Genomic DNA, 25905 nt, shown 5'->3' with positions numbered 1-25905 from the left:
AAAACATCTTCTCCAACACGATGGCATAGCGTGCTTGTTATGTTGGAAAGCCTTGCTCACTTTTGCAATAGAAATCCGGTCAATAATTGCAGTTTTTTAGTAGGTAATACCTAAATGAAAAAATTAGCTACACGCCGGCGCCGCCCGGCGCGCCGCCGACTAGGCGAAAGGCGGCAAATTTGAAAAATCGCGGGTTAGCAACACTACGTTTGAATTGTTCGAAAATCGCGTGTCATTTATATCTTATCTGTGGAACTGTTTTGTTTACATTTCATTGTTGTTCGATGTACATTGCTGCTTTTTGTTCGTTTCCTAGGGATAGCATACTTTAGTTTGCTTTACATTGCTACTGACATATCCGGCTTGACAGACTATAACAGCATTAATACATTAAAAATCTTAACATTTACAAGTTGTTATAGTGTGTCAAAGGACTGTCTTATTGCAAACATAGACAGAGAGAGTCATACTATACTCGGTCAACCAGATCTTGACAGTAGAAAAAGGCGGCAAATTTGAAAAATTTAGGCGCGAAGGGATATCGTTCCATAGAAAATTTGAATTTCGCGCCTTTTTTTACTGACAAGATTTGGTTGACCGGCTATATCTTTGTCTTACACTAGTACTAGCACCCAAAAGAAAAGGATGAGTATAGTTTTTTTTGTTCCTATTTACTGACAAATTGGTTTGACCATCTATATCATGCCAGTATTCAGCCACGTTGTCATTTTTCAATGTTATTGAGTAAAATTAAATTAATAGGCTGGTAACCCTTCAGCTGTCAAAAGTGTCAAAACAAGATCACTTGTTCGAATTCGGATTTCCGTTTGTTTCAGTCTCGTTGTTTGTACTGAGATAATTTGTATTTATATCTTTTGCCTGTTCATTTATCACTTAAAATGAGCATAGAGGAGAAAAACCCAATATATTTAGATATATGTCATCAGTTGGATGCTTTCTGTAAACAAGTCGAAGGTAATTTCACACTAAATACGTTGCGGGGTTATCTCGATGTTCCCTTCGTATTTAATCGTTATTTTTATGTTCTATAATCAGAAAAAGTGGACAAGGATCAGCAACGGTTAAAAGCACGGAAAAAAAACACTGAACTCGAAGAGAAATTGTCTCAGGAAATGAAAAAGAACGTGAGTTTAAGTACTAAATAAGTGTTAGACATTTTCGTCGTAAATATTACTGTTTTTACATTTGAAATGTATTATTTTCATACCGAAAAAGACAGTTTTTATAAATATTTAGTAGAATTTCATATTTAATTCTATTTTCCATACTAAATTAGTTTATATTTGTGTGTGTATATTGACTAAATTAGTTCATATAATTGTGTGTGTGTGTGTGTGTATATGATCACAGGCGGAGTTGTTACGGCAACTAGAAGAGGTTTCAAGCCGGTACACAGAGCTGGACCGGCTGTGTGCCATGTTCCCTGGGCAGCTCACCATCTCAGACAACGACCAGACACGGCTGGATCAGGCCAAGTTAGTATTAAACATCACCATATCTGTCGCGTACCACTCCAGCAGGGCGACCGCGGGGTGAGGTTCGAGCGGGGGGCAGCCAAGTGATCACGTGACTTACTTACTAGCCACCGCGGCAATGACTCGGCTGCATTACATTTTTGTATATTTTTTATAATTAAACTCATAGTAACTACATTGGAGTTCATATTCAGCATCCAGACACCAGGATAGCCCCTCAACATTGGTCTTCGAGCCTACAAATCAAGAACCAGCGAGTAACTACAAATTAACTGTCCAGCCAACGTGTCCGTGCACCGCCATTGTCACAGCGCAGTTAACTATTCGAAATTACAAGCTAAGTTACGTCGAGTTCGCCGCAAGAAACAAGCTAAGTCCACTAAAAATACTTCAAGAAGGGATCTACAAGCCTTTATGGACGGATTTAAGGAACCAGAAGCCCAGGATTACTAGAAACCAGCTAAGTTCCCATCCACTCCCTTTCTTATAAGTGCCTACTTAGGTAATCATTTCAAAATTACTAGCGTCAGAAATCATATTAAAAACTAGATTACAACGTAAAACATACCTTACTTACATAATAAACAGTGAATTAAATACGAATCCTCATAAAGTGCAACTATAGATATCTACTTAGCCATCGTTATCTTGTTGCAGCTAACGGTAAAAATCACATGTTTACGCCGTCAGTACTAGTTGCCGGCTCATAGAAATTACAACTAAATTAACTAAAATACTTGCCTATTGTGATTAAAGTGCAGTTATTTTAACTTCTAGTGCATAAAACAAGAACATTACATATATTTTCGATCAATACAACTAGTGTTCAAAGATATTAGTACCTACAAAGAATATAGTGCAAATAATCTTAACCTAAAATTACTAATTACGAGTAAGTGTTGTTTACATTCGTTTCCTGTTGATTGTTTTAGCATTGCAGTGTCGTTTTTGGAGGTGAAAAATGACTGAAGCCATTTTGAAAGAAAATGTTAAACGTCGTGGTACTTGTAAGGCTCAGTTAACTAATTTCAATACCTATTTGAGTGAATTACCAGAAAAATTAACTCCTCATCAAAGGTTTGAGCTCGAGCTGCGCATTTCGAGGTTGGAATTAGTGTTTAATGACTTCCATGACGTACAATTACAGATCGAATGTGCCCATGAGGATGCTGCCGAGCAGTACAGCCAGCGAAAGGCTTTCGAGGCAACGTACTACTGCAGCATCGCCCGCGCCCAGCTCCTGCTGAGCGAGGCGGAGGGACCTGCGGTCAGTAATGCTAAATCATCACCAGCCGATATGAAGGTGACGGATGTGAAGCACACAAAGGTAAAATTGCCTGAAATAAACCTTACTAAGTTTGACGGTACGTACAGTCAATGGTTGGAGTTTCGTGACATGTATGAATCTATGATTCATAACGATACTAGCTTATCCGATATTACGAAGTTTCATTACTTACGATCTTACTTAGAGGGCAGTGCATCGCTCGTGATTAAATCAATCGAATTTAGTGCATCGAACTACCAAATTGCATGGGAGCTCGTGTGTGACAGATACAATAATAAACGCTTGCTTATATCTAATCACGTTAAAGCCTTATTTAACGTATTTGCAGTGCAAAAAGATACAGCCTTTCAGCTACGCAGGTTAATTGATACTTTCGTAAAAAACCTAAAGTCATTGCAAATATTAAAGGAACCAGTTGATAAGTGGGACACATTATTGACTTATATTGTGTGTACCAAGCTAGACACCCAAACATTATTTGAGTGGGAAAAATACAAATTAACATTAGAAGGCGATTCTAACACATTTGACGATTTGGTCAAATTTGTTAGGATGCGGGCCGATTTACTAGAAACTCTCGAGCAAAGAAATGTTAGGCAAGAGAAGCCGCGAGCCTTAGTCACTTACGATTCACCTACTAAAACTAATATTACCAATAATAATACCAAATCATGTCCTGTATGCAATTCGAGCGTTCACAACATTTACAATTGCAAAACATTTCTAGATTTGAATGCTAAGGATAGGGAAAACAAGGCCCTAGGTTTGAATCTGTGTCTCAATTGTCTCCGCCATGGGCATCCTACCAATAAGTGTCGTTTAAGCCCGTGCAGAGTTTGTAGGAAAAAACATAACACTATTTTGCACTCGACTAAACCGACTGCGCGGGATAACAACGCGCCGAGTACCTCGGTACCTAGCACAAGCGGTCTCGCGCTGCCCGTCGCGGTAGCGCCACCTGCGCCCGCGCCGGCCGAACCGGCCGCGTCTGCGCCTGCTGACCGGGCGGACGGCGCGACCACCGCACCTGCGCCTATTAGCCTGGTTTGCGCCGAGCCGCAAGAAGGGGTATTGACAACCGCTATAGTCGACGTGCGCGCTGCTGACACTAACGCTTATCCAGTACGTATTATGCTAGATTGTGGTAGTACTATAAATTTTATAAGTGAGCGATTGTGCACAGAGTTGAATCTGGAAACGAAAGAAGCTTTAATTTCGATAACAGGAATAAACGAACATGAATCAATTCTAAATAAAACTTGTATCGTTAATTTAAAATCAAAATATAGTGACTATTCCATTGAAATACGCTGTACTGTCATACCTGTAATTAGTAGGCCGTGGCCATGTGAACCAATGAATATTGAATCATTCAATATACCCAAAAACATCAAATTGGCTGATCCTACTTTTTATGAAAAGTCCAATATTGACATCCTACTAGGGAACAAGGTATTTTGGGGTTTATTAGGCTCAGAGCAAATCGACTTAGATAATACAAATTTAATTTTGCATGAAACAAAATTCGGTTGGGTCCTAGGAGGCTCAGAACCAGGCATGACGGACATATGCGCGTTCGCACATGCACAAAATATGACAAGTACACAATTACAAAACAAAAATAACATAGAAAATTGCACAATACAAAAACAATTAGCAAGGTTTTGGGAACTAGATTCCATAACAAATGATTCTACGTCTTTGAGTGTCGAGGAGGCGGAATGTGAACAAAGCTTTGTACAAAACACGACACGTTTACCTGACGGTCGATTTTTACTTACCATTCCACTCAAAGAATCGCCTAGCTTATTAGGTGATAGCTATGGCTTAGCAAAACAAAGATTTCTTTCTTTAGAAAATAAACTACAAAAAAATCCTAGCTTAAAAGAATCCTATACAAAGTTCATTCATGAATATATACAATTAGGTCACATGAGTGAATCACATAACGATAGGTCGCAAATTACCTACTTTGCGCCACATCATGCTGTTTTAAGCGACAGTCTCACTAGCAAATTAAGAGTCGTTTTTGACTGTTCAGCTAAATCGTCATCTGGCTACTCGTTCAATGATTTGCAGCAAGTCGGTCCGACTATACAAGACGATTTGTTTTCAATTTTAATGCGTTTTAGACAACATGACATGGCATTGACTGCGGATGTCGCAAAAATGTATCGCCAGTGCGGCGTCGTTGAGTCGCAACGACCATTGCAACAAATATTGTGGAGGGACGACCCCTCCCAACCTATAAAAACATTTCAATTAAATACCTTGACTTATGGTACGTCGTCGGCGGCTTTTCTAGCCATCCGCTGTCTACGACAATTATCAATCGAGTGTGATGATCCTATTGTTAAAGAAATCATAGCTAGGGATTTTTATGTCGATGACCTTATCACCGGGTGCTCCTCTGCAGAGGGCGCCACTAGTATATATACAAAACTTACAGAAGTCTTGAATAGTGCTTGTTTTCCACTGAGAAAATGGAGATCAAACGACACTAGCGTACTTCAAAATATAGCTAATGACAAGACTGTAGACGCCGAAGGAAACCTGGACCTATGCCCCGAGCATAGTTCCAAGGTTTTAGGCATTACCTGGAACAGCATCTCCGATAGCTTGTGCATTACAACCAATGTAGACCTTAAGGGCTCTGTCACTAAGCGCAGTATATTGTCAACTATCTCTAAGATATTTGACCCTTTAGGTTTGGTCGCACCAACTATTTTAGAAGCCAAGGTCATGATGCAGAAGTTGTGGTTGCACCAGTTATCGTGGGACTCAGCTGTTCCTGATGACATCAAAGATGTGTGGCAAGCCTTTGTGCTCACGTTGCACAATCTCAACGAAGTACAAATCCCTAGACACGCGATATGTCACAGTCCTGTCAATTTACAATTACATATCTTCGTGGACGCGTCCGAAGTAGCCTACGGTGCTTGTGCATACGTGCGTTCAACAAACGAAAATAACGAAGTGACTGTCAACTTGCTGTGCTCAAAGGGGAAGGTGGCCCCACTTAAACCGTTGACCACTCCCCGTCTGGAATTATGCGCAGCCCTACTAGGTTCTCGGTTGCTAGACAAGATTTTGACATCCATGAGACTACAATTTGACAGTTGCTTTCTGTGGTCTGACTCAACTATCGTATTGGGTTGGTTGAGCATGCATCCAAGTAAGTTGCAAACATTCATTCGTAACAGAATTGCCGAGATACAGTCCACTTGCGCCAACCATACTTGGAGACATGTTCCAACCAACGAAAATCCCGCAGACCACATTTCACGTGGATTGACAGCCAACGAAATAGTGCACAACCAGTTATGGTGGAACGGTCCACAATTTTTGTCCCAGCCAGAGCACTCATGGCCTCAATTAAAATTAAAACTAAATACTAGTAACTTACCTGAAGTTAAAACCCAAAATACATGTCTGGCAGTGAGTTCCGGCAATGATGAGCCATTTCCTTTTAACAAGTTCTCGGACCTAAAGCGCATGCAACGCACGTTTGCTTATATTACACGATTCATTCACAACACGCGCTTTAGGTCCAACAAAAGAAGTGGCCCACTCAGTGCCGAGGAATTAGACAACGCGTTAAAACATTTAATATTAATTTCACAAAAGGAATCGTTTCCCACGGAATATACTAAGTTAAAATCGGGAACGTCCATCAAAAAATCTACAATTTCGTCACTGAACCCGTACATAGACACAAATGATTTTAATTTAATTAGGGTAGGTGGCAGATTGTCGAATTCGGATTATGATTATGACAAGGTTCATCCGATTCTATTAAGCAAGGGTCATCGTATAACTAAATTGTTATTCGAATGTCAACACAAAGCTCTCATGCACGCCGGTCCTCAGCACTTGCTCTATTCAATAAGGGAACGGTATTGGCCTATTGGGGGACGCGGTATAGCGAGATCCATTTCACACCAATGTGTAACTTGTCGTCGTTTTGGTGGTCGTACCGTAACTCCAATCATGGGCAATCTACCCAAACAAAGACTTCAACCAGGCTCTCCGTTTTTGGAAGTAAATGTAGACTACGCTGGGCCCATAATGATGGCTAATCGTAGGGGACGTGGTTGTCGTCTCATAAAGGCCTACATTTGTATCTTTGTGTGCTGCAAAACCAAGGCCATACATATCGAGCTGGTGGGCGATTTGAGCACAGCTAACTTTATTGCCGCTCTCAAGAGGTTTATTGCTCGCAGAGGAAAACCTTTAGACATATTTTGCGATAATGGCTCGAATTTTGTAGGAGCGGCTAACGAGCTCAAATCTTTTATTGCACAAAACGCTTCTGACATATTAGGCGCTACAACTTCGGAATCAATCAATTTTCATTTTTTGCCTCCACATGCGCCACACTTTGGTGGCCTACATGAAGCCGGTGTACGATCTATAAAGCATCATTTGCGCCGCGTATTAGGTTCGGCTAATCTAACTTATGAGGATTTGTATTCTACACTGACTTATATAGAGGCACTTTTAAATTCTCGACCCTTGACCCCACTTAGCTCGGACCAGAATGATTTATTGCCACTCACACCTGGCCACTTCATAATCGGGCGAAGTATGACAGCGATCCCAGAGGCAGATCTCACTTCACGTACCAGATTAGTGGACAGATACCAGAAGATCCAGCAGCTACGCCAGCACTTCTGGGCACGCTGGCAACTGGAGTACATAAGCGAGCTTCAGATCCGAACTAAATGGAGGCAATCGACGAACGGGCAACTAAAGATTGGGACCCTCGTCGTTATTAAAGATAAGCAACAGCCTCCAATAAAATGGCTCCTAGGGAGAATACAACGAGTCTTCCCAGGGCGCGACGGTGTTACCAGAGTCGCCGAAATTCAAACCGCCACTGGACTGCTGCGCAGAGACTTCACCAAAATCTGCCCCTTACCTGTGGACACTGCAGTTGAAGACGATACTTCAAGGTCCGCCGGCATGTCGCGTACCACTCCAGCAGGGCGACCGCGGGGTGAGGTTCGAGCGGGGGGCAGCCAAGTGATCACGTGACTTACTTACTAGCCACCGCGGCAATGACTCGGCTGCATTACATTTTTGTATATTTTTTATAATTAAACTCATAGTAACTACATTGGAGTTCATATTCAGCATCCAGACACCAGGATAGCCCCTCAACATATCAGCCCTTTATCGCCCACTGCTGAGCATAGGCCTTTCTTCTAGTACGCCACTTGTCCCGGTCCTGAGCTAATCTCATCCAGAAGTGACCCCGTATTAAACATAGTTACGGACTGTGCTAGTGTTATTTAAACATCACAATTTCATAGAAGTTTCAAGCCCCGTCTCATTATCGCGCGGCAAGCTATCGAACATTCGCTCGCGCGGCAGCCGCCAATGTTCGATGGTTTGCCGCGCGATATGGAGACAGGGCTGCACTTTAAGAATAACACTTGCACAGTCTGGGCTATCAAAATCGCTGCCAACTTAGCTTGGTCTAGCTATTGTATGTGCTTGTGTTTTTGTTTCACAGGTTATCATATGAAGTTGCCAAAGAGCTGACGGGAGTGAGATTCGACTACACAGCTCCACCGCACATTTGCAAAGGCTGTATCCTTTTTTATTAATGTTCTAGTTCAGGGCTCGGATTTTTTTAAGAAGAGCCAACTGTAGTAGAAACCACCACTTTAAGGAAGCTTAAAGAGCCGCAAATGTCTTTTGCAGTTCATATGGGGCTACTTTTCCGCACTAGTGCGTAAAATAGCACTTTTCATGCGTATGTCGAAACTTTAAAGTGCCATATGTACTGTAAAACGTTGTTCGATACACGTGCGAATAGGTAATTCGCAACTCGTGTCGAATTTCCTCTTTTTCACACTTGTATCGAAAATAACTATTTCAGTGGTGTAAGAACTGTCAAGGGTTAATTTTAGGGTCAAATGGGGTATCATTTGAAAGAGCTTAAGTCATTAATTCCAAAACTTTATAGATGTCCTATCCTATGTGTAATAGTGTCCTCCTGTCCTATGTGTAATAGTGTAAATGTTTCTACTGTCCTTAGCTAGATATAAATATGGCGGTGTCAGAATAACAGCGTCCGTTGCTGGAAGTCTTTAGGGCCGCTGTGCCCCGTAGTCTTTTGGCACAGACATTAGCTGAGCCACCATCACTTTCAATTAGTTTGTAAGCATTATTGTGTACTTTTATTATGTACCTATGTTCAAACTCTTTGAATAAACGTCTTTTATTATTATTATTATTTATTTTATTTATAGATTGATTGATTGTCAAAGAACTTTCCTAAGCAATGCATCAGATGTGAAGAGCGAGTCCCGGAAGCTGCTGCAACCGTTTAACCTAGAGGGCGACGCCAGCGCCGCCATCTGGCGGCTCGCGGAGGCCGTCGCCGCGCCCGAGTGGCGCCTCACCGACAAGGAGAACCTGCCACCCAACTAGCCTGTTTGATACAGATAAATGATAATTCCAATAAGAATAATTTATTAAGAAAACCTTATTGCTCATGTTACATTATGCGTGAATTTTTACATAAGTATTACGTACATTGTTACGTGCGCCTGAACTAGGAATATAATCCTGTATCTCAGGCAAAGAGATAATATACTTTAATGATCAATATAGCAAATTAAAATCATGAACAAGAGACATAAATAGGTATTGAGATATCTTACACTTTGTAACCAAGTATTGCTGTGTGAGTGTCTATAGTATACAATTTATAAAGTAGGGCGATCGTGTTTATTTTATTATATTATATTAATGGCCAATTTACTAAAGGCTTCGTCACACAGGTGCGTTTTCCGGGCAGGCTGTGAGCGTTTTATATGTAAAGCTCCTCCATATCGCGAGACGGGGCTTAAAAGCAGGGGCGCCCCGCCCGGAAAACGCGCCTGTGTGACGGAACCTTAAAAGTTCATCCAAACCGCAGTTGCTTTTTGTATAACAACGGCTCTAAGTGTTACTTCTACATTAACACATTCATTGCCCCTAGCAACTATTGATGCCGACTGTACAGTGGGTGGAAACAAAACTGCTCATCAACACTAACAACATTTTTATTTCTAAGTAAAGATAATTTCAATTACAATTATTTTAATAAACTTTTACAAATAATTACAGCCTTTATTATCTTAACCCATCAAGAGCCCATAGAAAAGAACAAAACTAATCTAAATGGATACAATTAAACAAACTGCTTGGCATAACACATTTTTTTTGTGGCTTTCCCCTCTTGTGTGTATTGGCAGGAGGGATTTTGCCAAAGACGACAACGTAACACAAATTAAATTTCATGGACACACAGTGGACATTTAAAAAAAGAAAATTTTACTTTCCTCTTTACATTTAGTGACTTAAGAATGATATGAATGATCCAACCATCATATGTGGCCGTCCACAGAGGTCCTTTATACTTCATGTGCAATAAGGACCTTTCTATCTGAATTTCTGTTGGAATTTCAGATACAAAGGACCTTATTGGACTTGAAACAAGGACCTTGATAAGGCTCATTTTCAGTTATCGGTAGTACAATTGCTCTGCATGCATTATACAATACAATATTTGTTTTTTTTTCTTGCAATAATGACACGCCTACTTCTTATCTAACAGATCAACATAAGCACACTCAATCAGATCCTCATCCTTAACCCCAAGTTTAGTCTGCAAGTCCCGAGCGATGGCCTGGCCTTCCTCCAGCGACTGCTCGGGCCGCAGCACTACCTCCAGCTCCATGAAGTGCCCGAGGTCTTGGACGGTGTCTATGTGGACTCGGGTCTGGCCGACCATGTAGAGCTTACTGTAAGAAAGCAGCATTTCGTGAATAAATGCTACTTATAAGCCTATTACAGGACTAAGCACATTGCGTACTCATTCTATGGGGTTGGCAACTGTCAAAGGTTGTTTGCATAGATGGCGCCATCGAAGCTTGCCCCGTTTTCTGAGATTTGGCTTAAAGGGCTTGCATCCAGGGCATTAAAAAAACAAAAATTGAGACAATTCTAGGGATTGATAGGGCAAGCTATGATGACGCCATCTGCTAAATACTTCGACCGGCCAACCCCACTCCATAATTACGTACCGTAGATCAAGGTTGACCCAATATAATAAGCATAGCCTGCATAGGACTTTACAAATGCAGGAACAAATGAAAAGCATAAAGGCAGCGACTAGATAACATACCGCTCCTTGACCACACGTCCTCGCGCGCCCAAACATTTCCTCAACATGCTATCCAGCAGCAATGCCTTCTCACTTTCATTCGCCGAAAATTCCAACAACTCGTAGTTACACATCTTTGGTCCACCTTCGTCGTCTCGATCGTAACGCACTAGTGTAGCCGACGAGTCCGCGTAGAAACGCATCTTTAACCGGCCATCGTTGACTCTGTAGAAAGTATCGTCTTGCTTGATAATGGTGCCTTCCGATTGACTCAGTTCTGCAGCCACTTTGCAGATGTTCTCGTAGTCGGTTATTCTGGCTTTGATTTCTACGTTGCGCATTGTGAAATGGTTGTTATACGAACTGAGAATAACGACAAAGAATACAGTAGTACAGTAAAATCAATAAAAACAAGATACAAAGTATGACAAGTTATTGCAAAATAAATGTAGGCTAGGCGGCTAGGCGCCAAATTCACAACTTTTTTTTTACCCGAGTTGACAGTGACAGTATTAAGTTTAAAAATGTGACTTTATATTTTGTCTTAAATATATTTGTATGCTCACTAATATTAAAGGAACATAGAAATAAATCAAACTGTTATCTAAATACACTGTTATAGTATAATTATTTACATATTTACTGGTCTTCTCGTAATATATCGGTAAAAGTAAAGAATAATTTATGTCCATGCGCAACATGCGCAATAATTTAAGTTTCTAAACGAAGCACCTTATTTGAGTCACTATCTTATGTGCGTTCTATCCATTAAATAAACAAAGTTTTAAATATTGTCTCAAATATACATATAATGCTAACAAATATGGTAGTCCGTTATATCTTTCAAATATTCCTTTTGTCTCTTTTTAACAACATGGCTTACACCAAGTTGAATGAGATAGCGATATTTATGATCCCGTTACATATAAATAACGGGTAATAGCAAAATGTCAACATACATATTATATTGAATAGGATTTATCTATTTTTCTCAATTACTTGCAATTTCTAAATAAAATCATGGACGCAGAGAATTTAAAGAGCTGGGTATCACAACCAGACGTCTGTCGGTGCTGCCTTTCAGCCAGCGGTACCTGGGACCTCACAGCATCGTACGTAACAGAGGCTGGGATCAAAGAAGTCTTTTCAGACATTTTACAGGAATGTTACGGAATATCTGTAAGTGTTATTTCAGTATCAATATGTCACTTATATCCCTACGAATATATATAGTAGTCCTTTTATATCCATCCTTTAGTAAATTACCCGATAATCTTTCAAAAATCGTCAAAGCAGTAGAGATGCACCGGATATCCGGTTACTATCCGGTATCCGGCCTATCCGGCCGTTATTTTAGTATCCGGCGCCGCGCGAACGTTCACTACCTGCAAAACTCAAAATATAGGTATAGTTCCGGCGGCCGGATACCGGATAATCGGCCAGTGTCCAGGCCGGATATCCTGTATCCGGCCAAACAACTATCCGTTGCATCTCTACAAAGCAGTCATCCATGTATCTGTTGAATATATTTCGATAAATTTCAGCTCTCGTACTTATCAGAGTGGGGGCCAAGTCGGCTGGTGTGTGCGCTGTGTGTAGGGCACCTGCGGGACGCCACCGGCTTCAAGAAACAAGTGCAAGAAGCAGACAGATACTTTACAGAATATCTTAGTAATAAAGGTACTTAGCTTACACACTATACACAGACTATCCATTGGGGCAATATGGCCAGCTAGCCTTCTGAGCACCTAGCAACAAAAATCTATGGCATTTTATTAATTTCTTAATTATTTTATATATTTTTGCTTGTATTTTTTTTGTATTAACACATTCACTACCAACGTTTTCGTATCGTTACGCTCGTTGCCGATCCCAGCGTTTACTCAATTTGTATCAGAGGAAAGCAACTACAAACAGAGAACCCACCGAGTGGGTGCCCGGCACTGAATTATAGCCCTAAACATTCTCTTTTCAGACTGTGTTGAAATGATAAAGACTGAGCCAGATGCGGACTACTGTGCAGATGACTTTGCTGAGCAAATGGGAATTCCGGGAACGGGTACATATATATAAATATATGTAGCATAATTTTGGTTTTTAGAATTTCATGTTTGAGACCATTTTAACACGCAAAATTACAAATTATACAAGCTTACAAAATATGTATAAAAAAATTACAAATTCGATACAAAACAAACCTTAGTAAGTTCTTGCTATTTAAAATATTAACCCTTTGAATGCCACACCTATCAACCTTTTGGGCGCCCAATTTCAACTCTACAAAAAAAAATCCATTTAATCATAGAATCGCCTTTTATTGTTTCGCGATATTTGTATATATGTAATTGCCTATTTTGTAAAACATGCCATACATCTAAATAAATAGAACCTGGTCACCAAATTTGATGAGGATCGGTGAAGAGAACATTCAGACATACAAAAGCAAAATGCCCGAGTTAAAATGGAGACCCTCGCTAATGCTAAGTCATTGAATATTGCAAGAATTTATAGGATAGGTCTCAACTTGCTACTTGGTTATGAATTTGTGACATTATAAGTTGTGCTTTAATTTTTATACACTTTATTTCAGACACACATCTATTGAGAAAACATGTGAAGTCAACATTAAAACAAAATAAATCTGCAAATAGAAAGAGACACAAACATTCAAGAGCTAAAGAAAAAACAAGGAAAGACTCTGACTGTGATTCCGATACACCTCTGACATTACTGTCGAAAAGAAGTCAGGATATTGACGCAAATAATATTGATGTCAATATTAATGATAATATGGGACATATGGATCTAGGATGTGAAGAAACTGACGATAAGACTGATAATCCAATAGCAGGTTAGTAACTAACCTGTTGTGTTTTATTTTATTATGTAAAATTAATTTTATTTACCATTTTGTAGGGTTTATAATTTTGATGAACCAGTCCCACACATGTTGATTGATGAATCGTTTAATTGATATCAAACATAAAAACAGTTTTTTCTACTCGCCATTAGATGTCGCTAGTAAATATAGATAGGGTAATTTTACATCGCGAGTAAGGTCCATTGGTAAGGTCACTGACAGGTCATTGACACTAACAGCTGACCATAGTTCTGTAGAAAGCGACCAACTTTTTGTTTTTGTCAAAGTGACTTACACCATAACTCAGTGGCTTTGGTCGCTTTTTGCATTGATAAAAAAATTGATTTGGTCGTTTTCTGCATAATTACTCGTCACAAAGACTTCTTTCCCCCTTCCTCGCGAAATCGAAATCTAACCATACGGTACAGACTTGTCACGAAGTTTTCTTTGACACTATCCTCGCGCCAGAGATTGCAAATCAGTCCTACTAACGCTTGATGTGTGCTTGCTTGCGTTTATTGTTAATATATTTTACAGTACATATGGGGCTACTTTTCCGCACTAGTGCGTAAAATAGCACTTTTCGTGCGTATGTCGAAACTTTAGAGTGCCATATGTACTGTAAAACGTTGTTCGATACACGTGCGAATAGATAATTCGCAACTCGTGTCCAATTAAAACACTCCCTTCGGTCGTGTTTTAATTTATCGCCACTCGTTTCGAATTTCCTCTTTTTCGCACTTGTATCGAAAATAACTATTACCTTTAAGAAGAAATGAAGTTGGTATAAGTTTTTTTATTTCGTTTCCAGGCCACCAGCCTGTCAAAATAAACGCAATTAAGCAAATATCAGAACGAAGACGTGTCATGTTGACGTGCGGCGCCGTTCTAAGGGACACCACGGCCTGCCCCTTCCGCCACCACAAAAGCTGGTTCCAATGCTTCTTCTGCCATGAAAACTTTATTCAACTCAACTTACTAAGAGCCCACACTAACGAAACGCATTCTGACATAGAGGGAGAATTAAAAAAAATAAAACGCTACCCGCGCTCGCTCCAAATCGAAATTTCGAATTTGGAATGCCGCCATTGCAATTTGAATTTGACAGATGTCGAAAACATGCGCCGCCATCTTTGCGACGTCCATAATAAGGTTATTTATAGGGAATGCATCGCTGATTATAAAGTTGATGCGAGTCCCTACACATGTCATTTGTGTACGCGAGAGTTTCATGTGTTTCGGACACTGACGACGCATTTAAACGAGCATTACGCGAATTGTATTTGTGATGTTTGCGGGAAATCGTTCCTTAATTCTAAAAGGCTTAAGGTTCATAAACGCACGCACGACACTGGCAATTTTCCTTGCTCAGAATGCGGGAAAATACTAAAAACGAAAACTTCTAAAGCTAATCATATGGAGAGCGCGCATTCAAAACGCGTAATCAAATGCCAGATATGTTTCAAGCCTATGAAACACTATAATGATAGAATTAAACACATGTCTGAAGCGCATAATATTACGCATAAATTTAAATGCCCGATTTGCTCTAGAGAATACAACATAAAGCATTATCTGGCGACGCATATAAGACAGACGCACGGGCACAAGAATAAAAAATGTTCTGAATGTGGCATGGCGTTTATAACTAACCATGGTTTGAAGAAACACATGCTGAAACATACGGGGGAGAAACCGTATACTTGTGCAGTATGCTGTAAAGCTTATGCGAGGAGTTATACTTTGAGGGAGCATATGAGAGCGCATGAGAACGATCGGAGATTCATGTGCCCTGAATAAACAATATAGGTATTATTTTACTATCTTAATAAAACAACCAACAGGCAAGCTGTCTATAATAGTGCCATTCGTGAAATACGGCAGACCTAGACTTTGAATCCTATTTCTATTTATACGGAACATCTAGTGTGCAGTGGAATCCAAATACCAATTCTACATAGATACTTATGACATCTAGTGGTGAATAGGAAAACCTATTGATTAAAGATGTATCTAATATAAATATTTTTCACTTTTTTCAGAATCATCGAGTTGGAAATCTCCAAGAGTGACTCCCGAAAGCTACATCGAAAATCGTCATCTTAGATCCAACATCACGCTAATATTGAAAAACTCCACAATATTACCTTTCAAACATATTAACAAATATAAATACACCTGCCTCTATTGCGACAGCTCATATTTGTTTTTCAAACAATTAAAAATACATATTAACGATAAACATAACAAAGTTACCGAAAAGGAAATATCAAGGCGTTTAAAAACACCTAAAAACTTAATAAAAGCTGAAGTAAGCGAAATAAGGTGTAAGCTGTGTGATAATACTTTAAAAAGTATAGATACTTTAATAGATCATTTAGTTAAAAACCATAATAAAATTTACTACAATACTTCCAAATTTAAACCATCGCATGGAATTTTAGGTTTCGACTTGACATCCGAAAAATTCCGATGTCACATTTGCAAAAGAGAATTTCGATTTTTCAAAAACCTTTCGATTCATATGAACGAGCACAGCGCCAATTTTGTATGCCATTATTGCGGTAAAAAATTCTTATCAGACCATAGATTGCACGCACATGTAAAAATGCATAAAGAAAACGATTTAAAATGTAAAGTTTGCGAAAAACAGTTTCGCAGTTCTTCCGCTAGGGCTTATCATGTCAGAAAAATTCACAGCAAGACTGCTTATAAATGCCCAGAATGTGACGAAGTGTTTTTGCAGTATCAAAAACGGATGCAACACTTGGTAGAAGCACATAACCTTAAAAAGCCAGAATATAAGTGTGATATTTGTCATAAAAACTATGCTAGCTCCGGGGGCCTCAGCGCTCATGTACAGTATTCACATTTAAAAAATAGGGAATATCCGTGTCAAATATGCGGAAAAAACTTCGGGTATAAATGGACTTTGAAAAAACATTTAGTTGTTCATTCTGGGGCAAAGAATTTTGAATGTAAGTTTTGTAGTAAACGATTTGCTGAACCTTATACTCTAAAGGTACATTTGCGTATACATTTAAATGAGAAGCCCCATTCTTGTGCAATATGTAAAGCTGCATTTATACAAAAATGTAGTTTAAAAAATCATATACGTATTCATCATCCCGATTTAGAAATTGATTTGAAAAAGATGTAAATGATTTTATAAATATATTATGTTTCTAAGTACTATATCTGTTTTATTTCATTTTAAGTTTAATTTAATCCATGATATAGCATTTACAATACAAGAAGCCGTTGTTAGGTATGTATAGACTACATAGGTAAGGTAACTAATTTTTTTACAGAGAAAATTATGTAAATTAAATGTTTTTATTATTTACGCGTCTTTGTCTCATTAGACGTTTGTGCTTTCTACTCCACAACAGATGGCGCTAATATTATACTATCGTATTAAGTGTGTCACACACTATCCAGCATTAATGTCGAATCGATATCTCGGCTACTTAAACACAAACCAAACGCTTAAAAAAAAAAAGATACAACAACATGGCGGCCGCTGCACGAAGATTACGGCGTTAGCAGATAATTATGCTTTAGTTCTAGAAAAACGTTCAACTTTTGTCTATTTTGTGTTTAAGTTAATTAGTGTTAGCTTTGGTTTAGCGACCAAAAAAGAATTGTGGCGTCTAACACTGAAAGTGTGATGTTATTGGACATTAAAAATGTCGGCAATGTGGAAGATAGAAAAGGACTTGTGCCGATGTTGTCACGCGGAGGGATCCTTTAAACATCTATCGGATCCCTGCTTCCTTTTGGGGCAGGAGGAAATCTACTCCATCATGTTGCAAGATTGTCTTGATATCAAGGTTCGTATTTGAAGTCTCCAGCGCTCAGGTCACATTGTTCTAGTCCGATTGTACAAGTTGTATAAAACGCATAAATGGCGCTTTTATACAATTTGTAACGCCAAATCTTAATCTTTTAAGTAACGAAGTTAGTTTTCATGTTTTACTTCCATCATTTAACAATACTGGGACCTTTTTAAATGGAAATATTTGATTTAGATAATAACTTCGATTAGGGCGGCAAACGCTACGATAGCACGCTTGTTATATTCATAAGCTTAACAACTATTGGCTGCCAACTGGCTAGAAACTCAAATGGGCGTTTTTGCGGAAAGATGAATACAGAATAGCTAGAAAAGGTTTTATTACTGTGCTATAGAGTATAGACTATACACATGTTTTCTACTTGTAACCTCATAAAACAAATAAGCATAAAATCCTTTGTCAAAATGTCCATGTTAACAATGCATTTGATCTTACATTTCTAGCTTTGGAACCTTCCAATATCACATATAATAGCAGTGTAGTATTCTAGGCATGGTCTAGTAGTTAATGGGTGTGAACCACTTGGTACTTACCTATACTATGCTTGGTAACACTAAGTTTGACTAAAGCCCCGTCTCCATATCGCGCGGCAAGCTATCGAACATTGGCTCGCGCGGCAGCCGCGCGCAATGGATACCGGGCTGCCGTGCGAGCCAATGTTCGATAGCTTGCCGCGCGATATGGAGATGGGGCTTAAGATCGGAAACCTGGTACGATTGTATGATCCAAAATTCAAGCCTATTGCATAATTTTTTTTAATGCTGGCATGGTGATGCGATGCGCTATAACCTGACCAGCCAGCTCACCTTGATGCCAGCATTTAAAAAATCTTTACAATAGGTGTGAATTTGAATTAATGTCCAATCTTAATCTAACTCAAGGTGACTATAGCCTACATAATTTGGGTATACCAAATTGATCTGTTTTTTTTTTGTTTTGCATTATTAATTCAAGATTATGCTGTGCAGATTGTCCCCATGACGGGGCCCCTTTGCGATGCCACGTACACAATATGCGAGTCATGTGTGGCGCGGCTCCGAGACGCCTCCAACTTCAAGCGTCAGGTGCAGGACTGCGAGGAGCGCTTCAAGGAAATGTACAGCAAGAACATGATCAGAGGTAAGTGCTTCATATAAACAGGGTTCTTGTTTAAAACGGGAAATTTGGAGCCAGGTTCTAGAGACTGATATCTAAAGCCCCGTCTCCATATCGCGCGGCAAACCATCGAACATTGGCTCGCGCGGCAGCCGCGCGCAATGGATACCGGGCTGCCGCGCGAGCCAACTCGATGCGCCCGGTATCCATTGCGTGCGGCTGCTGCGCGAGCCAATGTTCGATGGTTTGCCGCGCGATATGGAGACAGGGCCTTAGGGGCTATATTAAAACAAAACTCTGAAATAATACGAAATTTGACATGAACATTTAAGTAACATATAATTTATGTAATTTCATTCATTTCATTTATTTTATGCAAAAACCATGGTTATAATAACATGGTTATAATAAAAGTGTCTGAACTTAGTTTTCGAAATTAGAATGAGTAGTATTGTTTCATACAAAATCCCTGTCACACTATCAGGCGTGGCTCACTCCGCTTTTTCGTCGCGTCGCTACAAGTACCAACAAGTACATGCGGCCCACACCAATTTTGGTGTTTAGCCATAGTAGTTGCCGTTGCCGCGCTCCGCTATGGAACGGACGCCTGTTCGCGCTTGCGCCACCTAGCGGTCATATCTGTCTTAAAGAGTTTTGTTAAAGAGTGAATCTTCTGTGCCTAGTACTATTATTTATTGTGCGACAATATAATGTAACATATAAATGCCAGTTTAGGAGGACCATGAAGCATTTTATTCCAATTTTTTGTTTCTTTGTTACAGGGTTTGAAGTCAAGGACGAGCCGTTTGAGTCTGATGGTAAATAAATACTAATTAATATCTATTTTATTTTAATAATCACTGACATCAAACAACTTATTAACCCTTCAAGTGGCGTACGTCATTTTGGAGTTCTTGGAATTTTGATTATATTTTAATTAATCTTTCTAAAGGAGTCAGTTCCAGCCACTTGAAGGGTTATATAAGATCAATAGATAAGTGTGGTTGCGGGGTAAGTGTGTCTGGCCTTCACATTGTAGCCTGTTTACACAATGATTACTATTTATTGTGATTTCACACTTACCTTATTTTTTCTTGCAATAAAACTACTTAAAGTTCTTCATGTACTTTAATAATGTCTTATTTTATTTTTGTTTAGCCGACATGAAGCAAGAATTCCACAGCGTTGAAGAGGACGAGGATGATGATGATGCCTTCATGAAGTTTGATGGTATGTATCTCTATCTCAATTTCTGCTGTATGTATCTGTATCCAAGGCGCATAACGTCGAGTTGGAAACGCTACTGGTTACTAAAACATTTGTTCAAATCAAAAATGCCAATACCCCTTAAAAAGAAACTTATGGACTCATGCATCCTACCAACATTGACATACGCCTGCCAGACGTGCAGTTTAACAAAAAAAAAACGCTCAAAAATTTTCGGTTTGTCAAAGAGCGATGGAGAGAAGCCTATACTCAATGTCAAGATTAAAGATAAGATCAAAAATAAGAACATTCGGGAAAAAACGAAAGTAATTGATGCATTACAGTATGTCAAGAAAATGAAGTGGAGATGGGCAGGACACATTGCACGCTACGATAGCTCGAGATGGGCGAAACGAGTGACAGAGTGGAGATTACCGGGGAGTGGGGATAGCACAGACAAGACATCCTCTAGACTGAGCATAGTAACGCTACCCCTCTGCCACTTATACGGTAGTTTTACTCCATCTTCGAGTCAATCCCGTGCCGTGATTGGTCCGTGCCTTTGAACGGACCAATTACGGCACGGGATTCGCTCACCTCGTCCCCCCGCACCCCCGTATTTTTGGCAGCATCGGTTACATGAAATAATTGCTCTAAACTCAGTCTAGAGGATTCCTAGTCTATGGGGGATAGATACGCAGGACACCCGCTCAAGCGCTGGGTGGATGATGTTGTGCTTGAATACCAAATAGGTTTATATACTTAATATGTATTTTATACTCTATGGTCTGTAGCTATTTGAATTTTTTGAATTCTTGTGTTCCAATAAAAATATATGTCAGTCGTGGCTCATGATCCTTGCGTTTCACTTCTATAAGAGGTTATGGGCCCAGTATTAGTGGGGGTGTTGTGCTTGAATACCAAATAGGTTTATATACTTAATATGTATTTTATACTCTATGGTCTGTAGCTATTTGAATTTTTTGAATTCTTGTGTTCCAATAAAAATATATGTCAGTCGTGGCTCATGATCCTTGCGTTTCACTTCTATAAGAGGTTATGGGCCCAGTATTAGTGGGGGTGTTGTGCTTGAATACCAAATAGGTTTATATACTTAATATGTATTTTATACTCTATGGTCTGTAGCTATTTGAATTATTTGAATTCTTGTGTTCCAATAAAAATATATGTCAGTCGTGGCTCATGATCCTTGCGTTTCACTTCTATAAGAGGTTATGGGCCCAGTATTAGTGGGGGTGTTGTGCTTGAATACCAAATAGGTTTATATACTTAATATGTATTTTATACTCTATGGTCTGTAGCTATTTGAATTTTTTGAATTCTTGTGTTCCAATAAAAATATATGTCAGTCGTGGCTCATGATCCTTGCGTTTCACTTCTATAAGAAATGATATAAAGAAAATTGGCCACATGTGGTCAAAGACCGAGATAGGTGGCAAAAGCTGGAGGCCTTGACCCAAGAGGGGATCCCAAAATAATGTTACCATTTTATTAGACTGTTACAACTGTTTAAGGGGATCACAAATAAAAGGCTTTTTTATTTTTTATTTATTTATTGATTATCTCTATCTAGTGTTATCTCTATGTTGGTAGCATTTCGATCGCATTATTTATTTACTAGCGACCCGCCCTGACTTTGGACGGGTTAACAAATGATACATAAAACTTCCTCTTGAATCACTCTATCTATTAAAAAAACCGCATCAAAATACGTTGGGTAGTTTTAAAGATCTAAGCATACATACAGACAGACAGGCAGCGGGAAGCGACTTTGTTTTATACTATGTAGTGATTTTATTTCAAAGCAGTTAAACAGCATAAAAGTAATTATAACCGTTATAAAATGGAGGTGTGGATGCTAGAATACCAATTTGGGCCATTTTTTTATTTTATTGTTTTAATTTTTTTTAATATATATTTTTTCAATTTAATAAATTTAGAGCGCTCAAATATCACCGTAAATCTAAAATTATTAACCTTTTCGACGTCAATGACTTATGTATCCGCACCGTACGTCCAACGCTAAAGACGGATTAATCTGTCACAGACCACAGAGCAACATAGACCTACGTGCATATGCATAAAGTTAAATTGGTTGGGTTGGCAACTGTCAAAGGACTCAAAGGTTTGCATAGATGGCGCCATCATAGCTTGGCCCTTTCTCTATGACATTTGGCTTGAAGGGCTGGCATCAAGGGCATTAAAAAAAATTGACACAATTCTGGGGGTTGACAGGGCAAGCTATGCTGGCGCCATCTGCTAAAGACTTCCCATTGGAGATTGACGCCAATTCTTTTTCTGAACAAATCGGTCGACTCGATCATTCCATTTTTGCCAGCATGTTTTAAAACAAATCATAAATCATTTATTTTTTGTGATAAACTAGTTAAACATACAGAAGTAACATGATAAAGGTTAGAAATTCATAATTACATATTGTTTACCACGAAATGGGCTCGCCTCAGCATAATGCTGACCCAAGAGTCGGCGCTGATCTTCCGGCGAGTCCATCTATTGTGGGCCACGATCGCAGCTGTACGGCACGGCCTCCTAAAACTGAACGCATCCACTTGCGGTGGCTGCCAGCGCCATCTGGCCTACGGGTGTGACAGATACTGATAACCTAAAAGGCAATGCCGTACAAGGTGCTAAAAATAACAAACAAGTTGAGAAATACTAGAACATATCAAGCATAAAACACACTAAATAACAGTGAAAACATTACAGATATTTCGATACAAACATACAATATAAATGAATTAACACACTACATAAGTAATTAACGTTTGAAAAGTTACCAAACACATAGGTTACTTTACCAAAGTAAATTTTATTACAAATATAATACAAAATAAAATATATTACCATTTTTGTTCAGATGACGACGCTTCGTCGTACGAGGAACACGAGGAGCCGGAAGAGATGATCACCGTCGAAATAGACGCCGAGCCGCGGGCCAAGGGCAAGGGCAAGGGCAAGGCCAAGCCCAAGCCCAAGCCGAAGAAGGCGCCCGCCAAGAAAACCAAGTCCAAGGGGAAAGCTATCAAGGTAATACACATGGACCCCTTTTTTTGTGATTGACTGGTGTAACATTATATTAACCCTGGTGGACCCTTTTTAGGGTTCCGTAGCCAAATGGCAAAAAACGGAACCCTTATAGATTCGTCATGTCTGTCTGTCTGTCTGTCTGTCCGTCTGTCCGTCTGTCCGTCTGTCTGGCCGTCCGTATGTCACAGCCACTTTTCTCCGAAACTATAAGAACTATACTAACTGTTGAAACTTGGTAAGTAGATGTATTCTGTGAACCGCATTAAGATTTTCACACAAAAATAGAAAAAAACAATACATTTTTGGGGTTCCCCATACTTCGAACTGAAACTCAAAATTTTTTTTTTTCATCAAACCCATACGTGTGGGGTATCTATGGATAGGTCTTCAAAAATGATATTGAGGTTTCTAATATCATTTTTTTCTAAACTGAATAGTTTGCACGAGAGACACTTCCAAAGTGGTAAAATGTGTGTCCCCCCCCTGTAACTTCTAAAATAAGAGAATGATAAAACTAAAAAAAATATATGATGTACATTACCATGTAAACTTCCACCGAAAATTGGTTTGAACGAGATCTAGTAAGTAGTTTTTTTTTTATACGTCATAAATCGCCTAAATACGGAACCCTTCATGGGCGAGTCCGACTCGCACTTGGCCGCTTTTTTTGTGATTGACTTTGGGGAGTCGGATAGAAACAAGCGTGTGCTATGTTTATGTATGAGGTATATTGGGAAAGTGAATTCAGTATGTATGTCGGCGGCCGATCGTAAGATCAGGCAGATCGTAATGTTCCTGTGTAATATTTTGACGATAGTGACATTAAACCAATATATAGGTAGGATAGGTTCGTTAGGTTGCTTTAGATGCCCCGAAGGGCAAACTGCCCGGAAATAGGAGCCCCGCGTAGACTCAGGGAACGGGTCAAAGATTTTCACGTTTCACGATATGCCTAGGAATTTCACGATATGCCTGATCTTACGATCGGCTGCCGACATGTACATCAACATTCGCTATCCTAAATTATTGATTACAGCGCCACCTATGGACTGCCTATGGAACTATTTACCCTTATTGGATGCTTATTGATAAGCCATCTAGGGTTCGATAAAGTATAAAAAAGGTCAGATAGATGGCGCTCTGCTAACGCAAGTTAACAGTGATTTAGAATGGCAATGCTAATCCTCTGAGTGAAATGGTGAAATATTGGCCAGCCCTCGTGCTCCAGCCTATATAAGGCGTGATAGGTCCTCATAGAGGCGAGGCGCGCTAGGCCCCCAAGACGTGCTTAAGTGCCGGTTATACCAAAATTATACACCGTAGAAGGTTCAAATTCCTTTGCCTTTTGCATAGAGAAATATAGTAAGCATCACCTTTGGCACCAAAACGCCTAATTTCGTAGTCGACATCGAGTAGCGGAATTATCAGTACCGCTACTTGATACTAGATGTCTCGAGTCACTCGAGTGTCGCGACTCACGGAAATTGTATTGAACAACAATTTACAACTAATATTACAAGCAGGAGTTGAAAATATAGTTGCGGTTAATCCGGTTATAATATTAGCTGAAAATTGTTGAGCCTTTTCATCTATTGTCAAGTAGCAGTACTGATAATAGTGATAATTCCACTACTCTACGCTAGATGTCGACTACGAAAATAATACAATACAATAATAGTCGTTTTGATACTCTGTATGTAGTGAGCACTGTATGCTTACTATAGTTCGTTTTTTTAGCATTAGAAAGAGCTCCACAGAAGCAAGCGTGCAGTTTTTATCAGGCTCTTTAATTGTTAATAATTATTGAAGTATCTAATGTAGCATGGTCAATACATATAATTTACTTCAAATTATTACCGCTAAAAGTGCCGGATTTGGAACCACAAGCTTACTTCTGCCATAGAGAATAAAATACATACATCAGTTTTAGTATCAAAAAGACTATTAGCCTAGATGCTATAGCGGAACTATCAGTACAGCTACTTGACAATAGATGTAGCACTGACCAGAAAGTCTTATGCTGTTGAGATAAGACTTTCCGGTCGGTGCTACATCTATTGTCAAATAGCAGTACTGATAGTTCCGCTACTCGATGCTAGGTGTAGACACTGAAATTAATAGTCTAACTGATGTATGGAGTGAGCACTCTTGTCTTACTATATTTCTCTATGCTTCTGCGAAGTTCTTTCTAATGCTACAAAAAACGAACTATATATTTCTCTATGGCCTTTTGCTAGCCAGCCGTTATAACCTCGTGTTACTTTTAGGAGGAGTCGGAAGATCTGACCGTGGCGGCGGTGAGCGGGGACAAGAAGAAAGGTAGGTGCCACTTTTGATTACGGCGCGGCAATGTCAGTATGGAGTTAGCAATAAGATATCTGTCAAAAACACTAGTATTAGTCTATTTTTTTATTCGGTAGACTAAAATGACATTTCATAGTATGAACATCATGTGTCTTTTCATACTATGAAATGTCATTTTAGTCTACCGATAAAAAATAGACTACACATTTACACTTGCAAACTGAAATAGATTAATTGAGATTAATAGATTTATTGAGAGATTTATATATAGTTAGTGTGACTACTTAAAAAACACAAATCAGAATATTTAATAAAATAATTCGATTTGTTCCCAAAGTTGTGTATTTTAGACTACACTTGCAGTTTTAGAAATAAATGACCATTTAATTTTTTTCGAAAAACCATCAACTTGTGGGTTGTTTCTTTTTCAAGAGGACTAGTTCATTAGAAAAAAAAACGTGCACCATTCAAACATTTTTTAAATATTTTTTCACACATCTATAACTCAAGAAAATAATAGGTAGTTATTGTAAACACTTTATTAACAATATCAATCTGATTATGCAATT

General features: G+C 39.2%; 4 protein-coding genes across 5 annotated transcripts in view; 3 read left to right on the top strand and 1 right to left on the bottom strand.

Moving 5' to 3' along the window:
* The first annotated feature begins 814 nt into the window (after nucleotides 1-814).
* On the top strand, nucleotides 815-9225 carry LOC134659588 (uncharacterized). Its single transcript, XM_063515253.1, has 5 exons — nucleotides 815-975; nucleotides 1057-1145; nucleotides 1372-1496; nucleotides 8303-8379; nucleotides 9086-9225. The coding sequence occupies exons 1-5, from the start codon at nucleotides 900-902 to the stop codon at nucleotides 9223-9225; spliced, it is 507 nt and encodes a 168-aa protein (XP_063371323.1). The 5' UTR covers nucleotides 815-899.
* Nucleotides 9226-10286: 1061 nt separating this feature from the next.
* Nucleotides 10287-11360, bottom strand: LOC134659746 (uncharacterized). The gene is made up of 2 exons (XM_063515439.1): nucleotides 10967-11360; nucleotides 10287-10583 (listed from the first exon to the last, which is right to left on the bottom strand). The coding sequence occupies exons 1-2, from the start codon at nucleotides 11284-11286 to the stop codon at nucleotides 10379-10381; spliced, it is 525 nt and encodes a 174-aa protein (XP_063371509.1). The 5' UTR covers nucleotides 11287-11360; the 3' UTR covers nucleotides 10287-10378.
* A 525-nt stretch (nucleotides 11361-11885) lies between these two features.
* On the top strand, nucleotides 11886-16984 carry LOC134659745 (zinc finger protein 614-like). 2 transcript variants are annotated; one of them, XM_063515438.1, is made up of 6 exons: nucleotides 11886-12124; nucleotides 12490-12625; nucleotides 12921-13004; nucleotides 13536-13796; nucleotides 14617-15614; nucleotides 15848-15979. In XM_063515438.1, the coding sequence occupies exons 1-5, from the start codon at nucleotides 11966-11968 to the stop codon at nucleotides 15603-15605; spliced, it is 1629 nt and encodes a 542-aa protein (XP_063371508.1). In that variant the 5' UTR covers nucleotides 11886-11965; the 3' UTR covers nucleotides 15606-15614; nucleotides 15848-15979. The 2 variants fall into 2 exon arrangements, with proteins under 2 accessions (XP_063371508.1, XP_063371506.1); XM_063515436.1 differs by lacking the exon at nucleotides 14617-15614 and having other exon boundaries at nucleotides 15848-16984.
* Nucleotides 16985-17317: 333 nt separating this feature from the next.
* The window catches only part of LOC134659447 (zinc finger protein 667-like), a 56133-nt gene continuing 47545 nt past the window's right edge, over nucleotides 17318-25905 (top strand). Inside the window, exons 1-6 of the mRNA XM_063515089.1 lie at nucleotides 17318-17638; nucleotides 18631-18781; nucleotides 19540-19575; nucleotides 19916-19987; nucleotides 22863-23032; nucleotides 25300-25351. Coding sequence (XP_063371159.1) covers nucleotides 17495-17638; nucleotides 18631-18781; nucleotides 19540-19575; nucleotides 19916-19987; nucleotides 22863-23032; nucleotides 25300-25351 — 625 coding nt within the window. The 5' untranslated portion in view covers nucleotides 17318-17494. The remainder of the gene's footprint in view (nucleotides 17639-18630; nucleotides 18782-19539; nucleotides 19576-19915; nucleotides 19988-22862; nucleotides 23033-25299; nucleotides 25352-25905) is intronic.

This window comes from Cydia amplana, chromosome 25 (assembly GCF_948474715.1).
Source record: "Cydia amplana chromosome 25, ilCydAmpl1.1, whole genome shotgun sequence".
NCBI lineage: Eukaryota > Metazoa > Arthropoda > Insecta > Lepidoptera > Tortricidae > Cydia > Cydia amplana.
Note: the sequence above shows the minus strand (reverse complement) of the source record. Positions and strands in the feature narration are given on the sequence as shown.

Coding starts and splice junctions, on each gene's coding strand:
- LOC134659588 (XM_063515253.1), top strand. CDS start 900: ATGAGCATAGAGGAGAAAAACCCAATATATTTAGATATATGTCATCAG. Junction 976..1,056: donor TTTCTGTAAACAAGTCGAAG/GTAATTTCACAC, acceptor TTCTATAATCAG/AAAAAGTGGACAAGGATCAG. Junction 1,497..8,302: donor ACACGGCTGGATCAGGCCAA/GTTAGTATTAAA, acceptor TTTGTTTCACAG/GTTATCATATGAAGTTGCCA.
- LOC134659746 (XM_063515439.1), bottom strand. CDS start 11,286: ATGCGCAACGTAGAAATCAAAGCCAGAATAACCGACTACGAGAACATC. Junction 10,584..10,966: donor GGACGTGTGGTCAAGGAGCG/GTATGTTATCTA, acceptor GCTTTCTTACAG/TAAGCTCTACATGGTCGGCC.
- LOC134659745 (XM_063515436.1), top strand. CDS start 11,966: ATGGACGCAGAGAATTTAAAGAGCTGGGTATCACAACCAGACGTCTGT. Junction 12,125..12,489: donor AGGAATGTTACGGAATATCT/GTAAGTGTTATT, acceptor GATAAATTTCAG/CTCTCGTACTTATCAGAGTG. Junction 13,797..15,847: donor GACTGATAATCCAATAGCAG/GTTAGTAACTAA, acceptor CACTTTTTTCAG/AATCATCGAGTTGGAAATCT.